The sequence below is a fragment of the Sminthopsis crassicaudata genome, chromosome 2 (genome assembly GCF_048593235.1).
Source record: "Sminthopsis crassicaudata isolate SCR6 chromosome 2, ASM4859323v1, whole genome shotgun sequence".
Taxonomy (NCBI): Eukaryota; Metazoa; Chordata; class Mammalia; order Dasyuromorphia; family Dasyuridae; genus Sminthopsis; species Sminthopsis crassicaudata.
Window position 1 is genome coordinate 214,989,060 of NC_133618.1, and position 15,121 is coordinate 215,004,180.

The 15,121-nt window shown below is 37.0% G+C and overlaps 1 protein-coding gene across 4 annotated transcripts in view; it reads right to left on the reverse strand.

The window, feature by feature from the left end:
• FEZ2 (fasciculation and elongation protein zeta 2) overlaps nt 1-15,121 on the reverse strand; it is a 63,779-nt gene that overhangs the window by 34,371 nt on the left and 14,287 nt on the right. For all 4 annotated transcript variants that reach the window (XM_074288177.1, XM_074288179.1, XM_074288178.1 and 1 more), the window contains one exon: nt 12,101-12,209. In XM_074288177.1, coding sequence (XP_074144278.1) covers nt 12,101-12,209 — 109 coding nt within the window. The remainder of the gene's footprint in view (nt 1-12,100; nt 12,210-15,121) is intronic.

The window sequence follows — 15,121 nt, forward strand, 5'->3', positions numbered from 1 at the left end:
CCCATTAATACCATCCAGCCCCATCCCCCCCAAAACAGACCAATTGTTTCTCTTGTCAGTTTGTTTTCTTTGATTCCTACTCTGACAAAATGAACAAAAAATTCAAAAGGGCTCTAACCATTGACAGCTTCTGTGTGGAGAGGGAGCAGACTTCAAATGCTGAGGAGACTAGGAACAGACTGTCCCCAGATGTATCCCCTGGGAGGGATATAAGCTGCTCCTCAATACAAAAGAACCTCATAGAGGAAATCAAAAAGGCTCTCACAAGAGAGCTGGAAGAGAAATGGGAAAAGGAAAGGGAAGCTTGGCAAGAGAGCCTGGAAAAGTCATCCCATGCATTCAAAGACAGAGTGGATAAAGAAATCAAATCATTGAGAAACAAGATTAGTGAGCTGGAAAAGGTAAACAACTCCAAGGAAAACAGGATTAGTGAGCTGGAAAAAGAAATCAGCTCTCTAAAAAATAAAATGGATAAAATGGAAAAAAATTCCATAGAAGATAAAAACTCAATTGGACAATTACAAAGAGATATAAAAAAGTGAGTGAAGAAAATACATCATTGAAAATTAGACTGGAACAAGTAGAAATGAATGACTCAAGGAGAAACCAAGAGGTAGTCAAGCAAAACCAGAGAAATGAAACAATTGAAAAGACTGTCAAGTACCTTACCAGAAAGACAACAGACCTGGAAAACAGATCCAGGAGAGACAATTTGAGAATAATCGGACTCCCTGAAAAATGGGAGGAAAAAAAGAGCTTGGACACCATTTTCGAGGAAATTATCAAAGAGAACTGCCCAGACATTCTGGAAACAGAGGGTAAAATAGATATTGAAAAAATTCATCGATCACCTACTGAAAGGGACCCTAAAATCAAAACGCCAAGAAATATAGTGGCCAAGTTCAAGAACCATGAGACAAAGGAAAAAATATTGGAAGCTGCTAGAAAAAACCAATTCAGATATGGAGGATCCACAATAAGGATAACCCAGGATCTAGCAGCGTCCACATTAAAAGAACGCAGGGCCTGGAACATGATATTCCGAAAGGCTAAGGAACTTGGTATGCAGCCAAGAATAACTTACCCAGCAAGAATGAGCATCGTTTTCCAGGGAAGAAGATGGACATTTAACAAAATAAATGAATTCCATCTATTTTTGATGAAAAAACCAGACCTACATAAAAGGTTTGATCTTCAAATACAGAACTCAAGAGATTTCTAAAAAGGTAAAAAGAAATCTTGAGAACTATACTTCTGTCAAAAAAATATGTAAAGAACATATGTACAATTTGTCTTAGAAACTAGAGGTGGAAAGGAGATTATATCATAAAAAAGTGTAAAGTGGTGGTACTACATCTCATGAAGAGGCAAAGCTAACCTATTATATCTGAGAGAAAGAAAGGAGGGAGAGGAACATAGCGTGTATCAATAGACATATTCGATTTATGGTGAAACTTCTTCCACTTCATTGAAAAGTGAAAGGGAAGGAGTAAGCTAAGGGGAAGGGAATACAGTAATTTCGAGGAAAAGGGGTAAAATAAGGGGAGGATCTTTAAGGTGGGGGAGGGATCCTAAAAAGGGAGGGCTGTGAAAAGCAAGTGGTGTTCACCAGTTTAATACTGGATAGGAGGGTCAAAGGGAAGGAAAGGGGAAAAGCCAAAGCAGGGGTTAATAGGATGGCAAGCAATATAGAATTAGTCCTTCTAACCATAAATGTGAATGGGGCAAACTGCCTCATAAAGAGGAAGCAGTTAGCAGACTGGATTAAAAGTCAGAATCCTACTAGATGTTGTTTACAGGAAACACACCTGAAACAGGGTGAGACATTCAAACTAAAAGTAAAAGGGTGGAGCAGAATCTATTATGCCTCAGGCAAAACCAAAAAAGCAGGAGTAGCCATCCACATCTCAGATCAAGCAAAAACAAAAATTGATCTAATTAAAAGAGATAAGGAAGGGCATTATATCCTGCTCAAGGGCAGCATCAATAATGAAGCAGTATCAATATTAAACATATATGCACCAAGTGGTGCAGCATCTAAATTCTTAAAAGAGAAATTAAGAGAGCTGCAAGAGGAAATAGATAGCAAAACTATAATAGCGGGAGATCTCAACCTTGCACTCTCAGAATTAGATATATCAAACCACAAAATAAATAAGAAAGAAGTCAAAGAGGTAAATAGAATACTAGAAAAGTTTGATATGATAGATCTTTGGCGAAAGCTAAATGGAGACAGAAAGGAATATACTTTCTTCTCAGCAGTTCATGGAACCTATACAAAAATTGATCATATACTAGGGCATAAAAACCTCAAAATCAAATGCAGTAAGGCAGAAATAGTAAATGCATCCTTTTCAGACCATAATGCAATCAAAATAACATTTAATAAAAAGCCAGGGGAAAATAGACCAAAAAATAATTGGAAACTAAATAATCTTATACTAAAGAATGATTGGGTAAAACAGCAAATCATAGACATAATTAATAACTTCAACCAAGAAAATGACAATAATGAGACATCATACCAAAATGTGTGGGATACAGCCAAAGCAGTAATAAGGGGAAGTTTTATATCTCTACAGGCCTACTTGCATAAAATAGAGAAAGAGAGGGCCAACGAATTGGGCTTACAACTAAAATTGCTAGAAAAGGAACAAATTAAAAACCCCCAGACAAACACAAAACTTGAAATTCAAAAAATAAAAGGTGAGATTAATAAAATTGAAAGTAAAAAAACTATTGAATTAATAAAACTAAGAGTTGGTTCTATGAAAAAACCAACAAAATAGACAAACCCTTAGTAAACCTGATTAAAAAAAGGAAAGAGAAAAAGCAAATTGATAGTCTTAAAAATGAAAAGGGTGAACTCACCACTAATGAAGAGGAAATTAGAACAATAGTTAGGAGCTACTTTGCTCAACTTTATGCCGATAAATTCGATAACTTAAATGAAATGGAAGAATACCTTCAAAAATATAGCTTGCCCAGATTAACAGAGGAAGAAGTAAGTAGTCTAAATAGTCCCATCTCAGAAAAAGAAATAGACCAAGCTATTAACCAACTTCCTAAGAAAAAGTCCCCAGGACCAGATGGATTTACAGGTGAATTCTACCAAACATTTAAAGAACAACTAACTCCAATGCTATATAAACTATTTGAAAAAATAGGGATTGAAGGAATCCTACCAAATTCCTTCTATGACACAGACATGGTACTGATACCTAAACCAGGTAGATCGAAAACTGAGAAAGAAAACTATAGACCAATTTCCTTAATGAATATTGATGCTAAAATCTTAAATAAGATATTAGCAAATAGACTTCAGAAAATCATCCCCAGGATAATACACTATGACCAAATGGGATTTATACCAGGAATGCAGGGCTGGTTTAATATTAGGAAAACTATTAGTATAATTGACCATATTAATAATCAAATTAATAAAAACCATATGATCATCTCAATACATGCAGAAAAAGCATTTGATAAAATCCAACATCCATTCCTACTAAAAACACTTGAGAGTATAGGAATAAATGGACTATTCCTTAAAATAATAAGGAGCATATATTTAAAACCTTCAGTAAACATCATATGTAATGGTGATAAACTAGAACCTTTCCCTGTAAGATCAGGAGTGAAACAAGGTTGCCCACTATCACCATTACTATTCAATATAGTACTAGAAACTCTAGCCTCGGCAATAAGAGCCGAGAAAGAGATTCAAGGAATTAGAGTAGGAAATGAAGAAATCAAATTGTCACTTTTTGCAGATGACATGACGGTATACTTAGAGAACCCCAAAGATTCTGCTAAAAAGCTATTAGAAATAATTCAGAATTTTAGCAAAGTCGCAGGATACAAAATAAATCCCCATAAATCCTCAGGATTTTTATACATTACCAACACTATCCAACAGCAAGAGATACAAAGAGAAATTCCATTTAAAATAACAGTCGATAGTATAAAATATTTGGGAATATATCTACCAAAGGAGAGTCAGGAATTATATGAGCAAAATTACAAAACACTTGCCACAAAAATAAAGTCAGATTTAAATAATTGGAAAGACATTCAGTGCTCTTGGATAGGCCGAGCGAATATAATAAAGATGACAATACTCCCCAAACTAATCTATTTATTTAGTGCTATACCAATCAGACTCCCAAGAAACTATTTTAATGACCTAGAAAAAATAACAACAAAATTCATATGGAAGAATAAAAGGTCGAGAATTGCAAGGGAACTAATGAAAAAAAAGTCAGAGGAAGGTGGTCTAAGTGTACCTGATTTAAAGCTATAGTCACCAAAGCCATTTGGTATTGGCTAAGAAATAGACTAATTGATCAGTGGCATAGGTTAGGTTCACAGGGCAAGATAGTGAATAAAAATAGCAATCTAATCTTTGACAAACCCAAAGATCCCAAATTTTGGGATAAGAATTCATTATTTGATAAAAACTGCTGGGAAAACTGGAAATTAGTATGGCAGAAACTAGGCATGGACCCACATTTAACACCACATACTAAGATTAGATCAAAATGGGTCCAAGATTTAGGCATAAAGAACGAAATCATAAATAAATTGGAGGAACATGGGATGGTTTACCTCTCAGACTTGTGGAGGAGGAAAGAGTTTGTGTCCAAGGGAGAACTAGAGACCATTATTGATCACAAAATAGAACATTTTGATTACACCAAATTAAAAAGTTTCTGCACAAACAAAACTAATGCAAACAAGATTAGAAGGGAAGTAACAAATTGGGAAAACATTTTTACAGTTAAAGGTTCTGATAAAGGCCTCATCTCCAAAATATACAGAGAATTGACTTTAATTTATAAGAAATCCAGCCATTCTCCAATTGATAAATGGTCAAAGGATATGAACAGACAATTTTCAGATGATGAAATTAAAACTATTTCCACTCATATGAAAGAGTGTTCCAAATCACTATTGATCAGAGAAATGCAAATTAAGACAACTCTGAGGTATCATTACACACCTGTCAGATTGGCTAAGATGACAGGAACAAATAACGATGAATGTTGGAGGGGCTGTGGGAAAACTGGGACACTGATGCATTGTTGGTGGAGTTGTGAAAGAATCCAACCATTCTGGAGAGCAATCTGGAATTATGCCCAAATGTTATCAAAATGTGCATACCCTTTGACCCAGCAGTGCTACTACTGGGCTTATACCCCAAGGAACTACTAAAGAAGGGAAAGGGACCTGTATGTGCCAAAATGTTTGTGGCAGCCCTTTTCATAGTGGCTAGAAGCTGGAAGATGAATGGATGTCCATCAATTGGAGAATGGTTGGGTAAACTATGGTATATGAATGTTATGGAATATTATTGTTCTATAAGAAATGACCAACAGGAGAAATACAGAGAGGCTTGGAGAGACTTACATCAACTGATGCTAAGTGAAACGAGCAGAACCAGAAGATCATTATACACTTCAACAATGATACTGTATGAGGATGTATGCTGACAGAAGTGGATATCTTCAACATAGAGAAGAGCTAATCCAATTCCAATTGATTAATGATGGACAGAATCAGCTACATCCAGAAAAGGAACACTGGGAAATGAGTGTAAACTGTTATTTTTACCTTCTGAATCCAATTCTTCCTGTGCAACAAAAAAATTCGGTTCTACACATATATATTGTATCTAGAATATACTGTAATATATTTAACATGTATAAGACTGCCTGCCATCTGGGGGGGGGGGGGGAGAGGTTGGGGGAGGAAGGGAAAAAATCTGAATAGAAGTAAGTGCAAGGGATAATGTTGTAAAAAATTACCCATGCATATGTAGTGTCAAAAAAAAAGTTATAATTATAAAATAAAATAAAAAAAGAAAAAAAATTATTATCTGTATCTATAATATCTATATTATCTGTAATAAAGTTGAGTCAGTTAAATCCATGGAACTTTATGAGCACAAAGAGATAAGGAAAAGAGGTCTAGGACAGAACCTGGCAAACATGAATGACAACCCAGCAAAGAAGCCTGAAGAGCAATAAACAATTAGAAGACTCAATGGAGAGAAGGTTCCTTGAAGACCAGAGAAGAGCAGGGCAGCTAGGTAGCACAGTGTTAAAATCCAATCCTGAGTTAAAATCCAATCTCAGACACTTGATAATTTCTAGATGTGTGACCCCTGGGCAAATCACTTAACCCCAATTGCCTCAGCAAAAAAAAAAAAGAGAGAGAGAGAGAGAGAGAGAGAGAGAGAGAGAGAGAGAGAGAGAGAGAGAGAGAGAGAGAGAGAAAGAAAAGGAAGAAGAAGAAGAAGGAGGAGGAGGAGGAGGAGGAGGAGGAGGAGGAGGAAGAAGGAAGAAGGAGGAGGAGGAGGAGGAGGAAGAAGGAAGGAGGAGGAGGAGGAGGAGGAGAAGGAGGAGAAGTAGTAGTAGTAGTAGTAGTATAAGGAAAAGGTGGTCAACAGTGCCAGTGCAGCACAAACATCAAAAAGCATGAAGACAGAGAAAAGATCTTTAGATTTGGCAATTAAGAAGTCATTGGTAAATTTGGAGAGAGCAGTTTCAATTGAATGATAAAGTCAGAAGAAAGACTGCAGAGTCAAGAAGTAAGTATAAACAGTTTTAAGAAGTTTGTTGAGAAATGGAGAAGAGAAATAAGATGATAGCTTGAAGGAATGGCAGAGTTTTACTAAGGTTTGGTGGGTTTATTATTTTCTTTAAGTAATGAAGATTTTATCATGTTTGAAGTCAGTAGGGAAGAAATGGAGAGAGTGTATGTGTGTGAGAGAGAGACAGAAAGATAGACAGAGACTGAGAGACTTAGAAACTGAGCGTACAATCCAGGGCACAAATCAAGATGTTAGCCTTGGAGAATACAGAATGACCCTCTCTTTGTCAGACTAGGAGAGAACAAGAAGTTATCAAGGAATTTTGAGATAAAGAGAAGGAGAAAAGTAGAAGCTCATGTTTAATGGCTTCAATATTCCCATTAAAGAGGTGAGGTGCCCAATTAAGAAAGGGAGTAAGAGAAGGTGTGAGAAGCTTTAGAATTGTTTCTGTGAGGAGTGAAATAGGGAATCAACTAGGGAGAAATAAAGGACTGGTTTGCTGTACCACAGAGCCCAGCCCAGGTTGAATAACATGAATTTATAACACACCCATATTACTTTTATGAGATTTCTTACAAAACTATACTTGGTGGATTATAAACAAGAGTAGAGAAGATGGATGACAGGTCTCATTCAGTTTTCCAGAAGTTAAGTGCCAACAGGACAGAAGGGCAAGGAATTAAAAAATAAGAGTATAGAACTGAAATGGCAAAATACTGGGTTGAGATTAGAGAAGGAGGAAAGTGAATTTATGCCAAGGAATGAATGACCCATAAAGGGACCTTTGTGGGAGGCGGGAAGGGGAGAAGGAGGGAAAGGAAGGAAATAAGCATTTATATATCATCTACTTTGTTTCAGGTACTTTGCTAAGTGCTTTCTTTACAAATACTATCTCATTTGATCCACATGATTGGTCTGCACAACAAATATTATTATTCTCCCCATTTTACAGTTGAAAAAACTGAGGCAAATAGATTAAGTAACTTGCTCAGCTACTTAGTATCTGGATTTTAACTCAGGTCCCACTGACTCCAAGCCTCATCCACTATAATACTGTAATACTGCCAAGGAGCAGTTAATAAAGATACAGCAGGGCAGAGGCAAGGAAAAAACTCTCTTTTCTAAGAGATGGATGGAGATAGACACACTGCAACTTATGTAGAGATTCAAGTAGGCAAATTAGGCAAAATAGTGGTTATTCAGCTACCAGCCAGCGGAACTGGTCCCAAGAAGACCCATTTCCCTATTATGAATGAATGGGGGAACTGAAAGTCTCAATGAAAATAAAGAATAGATTTAGGAGGGTCATTCAAAAGGGAAGTTGAATGACAGCTGGTTATGGTCAGACAGGGAAATGACATAGTTTTTTAATTAAGGAGACAGAATTTTTTGTGGCAGAGGTAGAATGAAGAAGTGGGTTGTAAGATTTTAAAAAGTTAAGGAATTAGGAGTTTGGCAAGTTTGAGGGAATATCTATACAGATATTAAATTCCCCTAGTATGAAGACAAAAGTGGAGGAAAAGAAGAAGGTGGTGATTCAAATACTCAACTCTGAAAAATATGGGAGAATAACCTGGAGGGTCAGCATATTAAAGCCACCACAAATTAGATTTTGATTGAATGGACACTGAAGAAAGAAAGATTACTGAAAGTAGACTTCAAAGGATACAGTGGTGACCAAAGAATATTCTGACTGTCCTCCACTTTCCCCAGGACCAGTATTGTAAAGGGCTAGAACTGAGCAATGTATTTGGATAATGAAGCACGTGAGACTAATTGCCAATTGGACAATTCCCTATTAACTTGTTTGAAGGTTGACCCTCCCCAGCTGTTCTGTGCTGACTTAATTGGTGGGACAAAGAAGGGGAAGTGACGTGTGTGGGAGGAGTAGGAGGAAGAGGAATTGAGGGAGGAAGATGTGTGTGAGGTTGCTAGGCCTAACCCCCTGACCTTGACCATAAAAGATCAAGAATAAAGACGTTTAGTGATCCTGACTCCAGCTGATTTCTGGGAAGACAGAGTTCCAGCATTTTGGCACCCATCATGGGGCGCCATTTGTAACATGCCCTCCTGGCAGTTACAATTACTAATCTGCCCTAGGCCCAACAGAGTACCTTTGGCCACTGACTTTTGCAGTGTCAACTCTACCCGGCTTGCCTCCTCTGAGGCCTTCAAAGGTCTCTGGCCACGATCTCTTGAATCTATAGTTTAATAACCAGTAGCACGCTCAAGAACAGTCATGTGTAATCTTAAAAGCCTTTATTATATCTACTCACATAATGCCCTGACTTGTCAGTTCCCTAGTGAACACCTGGTCTGAAGACCCATGTGTTCACTACCAAACTTCTTACCTCTCGGCTATCCATCAGCTTGGCTTGGCTTGGCTACCCCAGGTTAGGGAGCCAAGTTAAAGAGCGCCAGGTTAAAGAAAGCAACTGCTGTCTGCAGTGGGCTTATAAAGGGCCTGTGAGATCACACACAGCCAACCAGCGAGAGAGCTGTCACCCATTACGAAGCTATCTCAATATAGACAGGATCCCACCCACAGGGCAGTCCTATATCCACAGAGAATACTTCTGGGGAACTCAAATCTCCTGTTGCACTGCCCATTTAAAGGGCCCTTACAAGTATTATATCAGGGATGTAAGAGAAGATACATTCTAATTTAAGAGAATATCTAGAGATTCAAAGTTGTCAAATGGAAAAGTGATTGAATACACAATAGTATAGGAATTTAGTGGACTACCTTACAAAACAAAACATCAAGAGTTCAGAGAAACATTACAAAAACTGGTAAGAGTGAAATAAGCAGAACCATAAACGCAACATATATGACAACAAAGTAATGTAAACAAAAAACAAAACAAAAAAAAAAAAAAAAACCAGAAAAAACCGTAAGATGAAGTTGAATACTATATAATTACGCCTGATGTTGAAGCCAAAGAAGAGATGAAGAAGTGCATTTCCCCACTTTTGCAGGTAGGAGCAAGGAAATACATATCTTAAATGTTGCATATGTTGGGAAACACAGTTGCTTTTGTTGGCTGATTTTTGACCTAGCTTCTCTTTGTGTCACATCTAGTGCTAGGTGCTAAAGATAGAAATACAAGGGATGAAACAATCCCTCCTATCAAAGAGTTTACATTCAAAAGAAGATGAAAATATGCACATATTTAAATATATGGAGGAAAAATAAAAGGTAATACAGGGTAGTTAGAGAAAAAGGGAAGTAGCAAAAAGGATCAACAGCAAAGACTTTATACAAAAGGTAATATTTGAATTGCATCCTGAAAGAAGACAGGAATTCTAAAAGAGTTAAGGAGGGAGTACATTCAAGCATGAAGGATGGCCAGTGCAAAGAAAAGTATGGAGAACCGAGTTAGATAAGGACCTGCTTTGCTAACATAAAGAAAGAGAAAGAGAGAGAGAGAGAGAGAAAGAGAGAGAGAGAGAGAGAGAGAGAGAGAGAGAGAGAGAGAGAGAGAGAGAGAGAGAGATTTCCTTTTCCCCTTTACTAGGGCCAAGGTCAATCACTAATTACATAGCACTCACTTTTATATTACTGTTCTTTTTGTTGGAATTATCAGTTATTGTATATGTTATTTTCCTGGTTGTCACTCCAATCTCTCTCATATATGGCCACCAAAGTAATTTTCCTTAAGCACAGATCTGATCATATAAGTTCCCTATTCAAACTACAGTGGCTCCACATTGTCTCTAGTCTAAACTATAAATTCCTGTTTGTATTTAAAAGCCTTTCATAACTTGACCCCCATCAGTCTTAATAACCTCATTATATGTTAATTCCCTTCCTGCATTTTATGATTCAGACAAATGAGCCTTGTCTTTGTTCCTTACATCCTGGACTCTATTTCCAATCTCCATGCCTTTGCACTGACTATCCTAATGTCTGAAATACATATCTTTTTCACCTCTAACTAACAATCACAAAATCATAAAATTTGATATCTGGAAAGCATCTCAGCAGTCATCCATTCCAAAATAAAAGAAATCCCTGCAACAATATATACGACAATTATCTCTATTTGAAGACCTCCAAGAAAGCTGACAATTATCTCTATTTGAAGGCCTCCAAGAAAGCTGATTGTTAAGATATTCACAACAAGGGGCAGCTAGGTGGTGCAATGGAAAGAGCACCAACCCTTAAGTCAGGAGGAACTGAGTTCAAATGTAGCCTGGATACTTAATACTTCCTGGCTGTGTGACCTTGGGCAAGACACTTAACCCCAATTGCCTCAGCAAAAAAAAAAAAAAAAAGATATTCACAACAAACTGAAAATGTCCTCCTACTTTCCTCCCACTGTTCGTGGTATCCCACCTTAGGATCAAACAGAGGAAATCTAATCTAATCCTTCCTCTTTATTAGAAGACAAGAATCATATGCTTCTCCCTAAGTCTTCTTTTCTCTAGGAAATTCAGTCCAACAAACTTTGACTAATCACCTTCTTCATCCAAGGAATTATACTAGGCTCTAGGGGATACAAAAACAAAATCAGAATCTCTGTTCTTAAGAGGCTTACATTCTGGCTCAAACTTAATAATAATTACCTAATTAATAAACAGATTATATCTTTATTAGCACTCTGTATCAAATCTAAAAGTATATTTAAGTAGTAGCTGATATTCTTACTATGTATTATCACTTAGCATATCAAAAGTGAGTTGCTTTGGCCTAGCATAAAGTGCTAACCATTGCTATTTATTAACCTTTTTTTGAAATGTAACAAAAAAATGGTATTTTCTAATCTATGACACACCAATGAAGGAATAGCTTATAACACTAGTCAATTAATAAATGTCTTGACTATACATCACAGATGGACAACGATCTGGATTTAGAAACTAATAAGATGAACATAATGGTATGCATTGCATTTGTAAACTCAAATATTATTTTAAATGACTCCAAGCTTCTCTTTGGAAAAAATTGTTTTTAAAACCAATGACACCATGTGGTTAGAGTCATAGATTACCACTATTTCCACAAAATTACAATTGCTAGTGACCCAAAGGGCATTGGAGAAATGCATGGTGAAAGCACAAAGCTATGCTATATTGTCAATGCCATACTACAAACAAGAAACAGCATAAAAAAATCAACCAAGAGATGTAAGGACAGAAATTGAAGTAGGCTGTTCAAGAAGCAAAAACAAGATATAACAAATAAACAGCCTAGTTGGTGTAATGGTATCCACTTAATATCTGGAAATCATTTGGATTTATAGGAATACATAGACAAAAGAGACAAGATAAGTTGTGGTAGCTTTTGGGACAAGATGGTAATATTAAATACTTCCAAATACTTTAAGCATAAAGCAGAGCACAATTCCAAATTGGTAGTTTAATGTGTTTCTAATTCAGCTGTCAAATATTTATATAAATCAGAAAACTAGTGCTTTGGATTCTTAATACAATCACATATCTTTAATATCAATTTTCAAAAATAAGATAATAAGAAAATAAATGGGCAAATTCAGGACTTACCCCTTTTTCGGAGAGGTTCAAGGTGAGCAAATGCAAAGTTCTAGTATGGGATGACTTCCAATCTACTGGCATCACATTACCATAATTATCTGTTAATGCATTCCAAATCCTTGGGAAAAGAAAAAAATTATATTCAATGTAAGTTAAATTTCTTTAAGACTTCTCATTTTCTTAAAAATTGAATATTACAATAGAATTTAGAGATAGAAGGGAACTAAGATATTATCTGAATTAATTGTCTTATTTTATATATTAGGAAAAGTCAGAAGCATAAAGGTTAAGTGAATTTCCCAAATTCACACAAGGCCTAAATAGCTGACCTAGGATTGAACCTGTCTCCTTTGGCTCTACCTCCAGCATAGATAGAAAACTAAATCATAATGTATAAAAATGAAAAATGTGTTATAATGAGAATTTTATGAAATGTAATACTAGAGTTGGCAAGGTACATTTGTCAAGTGTAAAAGAATAATGTTCACTCAAATAGATTTGGAATAAAAGAATTCTGAACAAAAATAATGTGGGAATAATATTATCACAAATTTAATTTCTTGCTAGTTCTTAGCTTCTACATATGGCACATCCTAATAACAACAACTGATAAGATATCATGCCTTTAAAGCTTACAAAACATTTCTCATTACTTTAACTCATTTATTTAATCCTCACAACATCCCTTTGAGGTAGATACTGCAAGAATTATTATTTTATTTTTTTTATTTAGAATTTTTTTTCCACAGTATATATGCATGAGTAATTTTTTTTATAATATTATCCCTTGTATTCATTTTTCCAAATTATCCCCCCCTCCCTGCACTCCCTCCCCCCGATGACAGGCAATCCCATATATTTTACATGTGTTACAATAAAACCTAGATACAATATATGTGTGTGTAAATACCATTTTCTTGTTGCACATTAAGTATTAGATTCCGAAGGTACAAGTAACCTGGGTAGATAGACAGTAGTGCTAACAATTTACATTCACTTCTCAGTGTTCCTTCTCTGGGTGTAGTTATTTCTGTCCATCATTAATCAACTGGAAGTGAGTTGGATCTTCTTTATGTTGAAGATATCCACTTCCATCAGAATACCTCTTCATACAGTATTGAAGTGTACAGTGATCTTCTGGTTCTATTAATTTCACTCAGCATCAGTTGATGTAAGTCTCTCCAAGCCTCTCTGTATTCATCCTGCTGGTCATTTCTTACAGAGCAATAATATTCCATAACCTTCATATACCATAATTTACCCCACCATTCTCCAACTGATGGACATCCATTCAACTTCCAGTTTCTAGCACACTTGAAGATGACCTGAAGTTTCTCTAGTTCAGAGTTGGTCTACCTCATTATTTAGAATTGTCCTTTTCGACTTCCGGCCAAGATGGCGGAGTGGAGGCAGACAGCTGCTTGAGCTCCTCGTTTTCTCTCAGAACTTACTTCATGACAAGCCTCTGACTTAATGCTTGACCCAGAAAGAAATCCACAAATAATCACCAAGAGAAGACATCCTTGAAAGTCGCCAGAAAAGGTCTGTGTTTGCTCGGGGGAGGGTCAATCAGACTGGGCGCAGACTGAGGGCAGGCAGCCAGAGCAAGACAGGCAGCTCACACAGCTCAGACCGGAGGGGGAGGGGTGTGATCTCTGCCGTTTCTGTGAAAGGGCTTTTGCCCCAGTGTGGATACTCCGTCTTGGCAGCAAGCCAGGTGCAGCGGAGAGGGTGTAAACACCGGAGGTGAAGATTAAAACCCCAGAAAGCCAGCGTCTCTCAGAACCCAGCCACCCCCAACCCCCACCTGGACTGACTCGGTGCTTTCTCAGAGCTTCACAGCAGCAGACTCAGTACAGTCATTGCTGTTCTGTTAGTGGCTCTCTGCTGCCCTACCCCCAGTCTGTAGAGGAAGCCCATTAATACCATCCAGCCCCATCCCCCCCAAAACAGACCAATTGTTTCTCTTGTCAGTTTGTTTTCTTTGATTCCTACTCTGACAAAATGAACAAAAAATTCAAAAGGGCTCTAACCATTGACAGCTTCTGTGTGGAGAGGGAGCAGACTTCAAATGCTGAGGAGACTAGGAACAGACTGTCCCCAGATGTATCCCCTGGGAGGGATATAAGCTGCTCCTCAATACAAAAGAACCTCATAGAGGAAATCAAAAAGGCTCTCACAAGAGAGCTGGAAGAGAAATGGGAAAAGGAAAGGGAAGCTTGGCAAGAGAGCCTGGAAAAGTCATCCCATGCATTCAAAGACAGAGTGGATAAAGAAATCAAATCATTGAGAAACAAGATTAGTGAGCTGGAAAAGGTAAACAACTCCAAGGAAAACAGGATTAGTGAGCTGGAAAAAGAAATCAGCTCTCTAAAAAATAAAATGGATAAAATGGAAAAAAATTCCATAGAAGATAAAAACTCAATTGGACAATTACAAAGAGATATAAAAAAGTGAGTGAAGAAAATACATCATTGAAAATTAGACTGGAACAAGTAGAAATGAATGACTCAAGGAGAAACCAAGAGGTAGTCAAGCAAAACCAGAGAAATGAAACAATTGAAAAGACTGTCAAGTACCTTACCAGAAAGACAACAGACCTGGAAAACAGATCCAGGAGAGACAATTTGAGAATAATCGGACTCCCTGAAAAATGGGAGGAAAAAAAGAGCTTGGACACCATTTTCGAGGAAATTATCAAAGAGAACTGCCCAGACATTCTGGAAACAGAGGGTAAAATAGATATTGAAAAAATTCATCGATCACCTACTGAAAGGGACCCTAAAATCAAAACGCCAAGAAATATAGTGGCCAAGTTCAAGAACCATGAGACAAAGGAAAAAATATTGGAAGCTGCTAGAAAAAACCAATTCAGATATGGAGGATCCACAATAAGGATAACCCAGGATCTAGCAGCGTCCACATTAAAAGAACGCAGGGCCTGGAACATGATATTCCGAAAGGCTAAGGAACTTGGTATGCAGCCAAGAATAACTTACCCAGCAAGAATGAGCATCGTTTTCCAGGGAA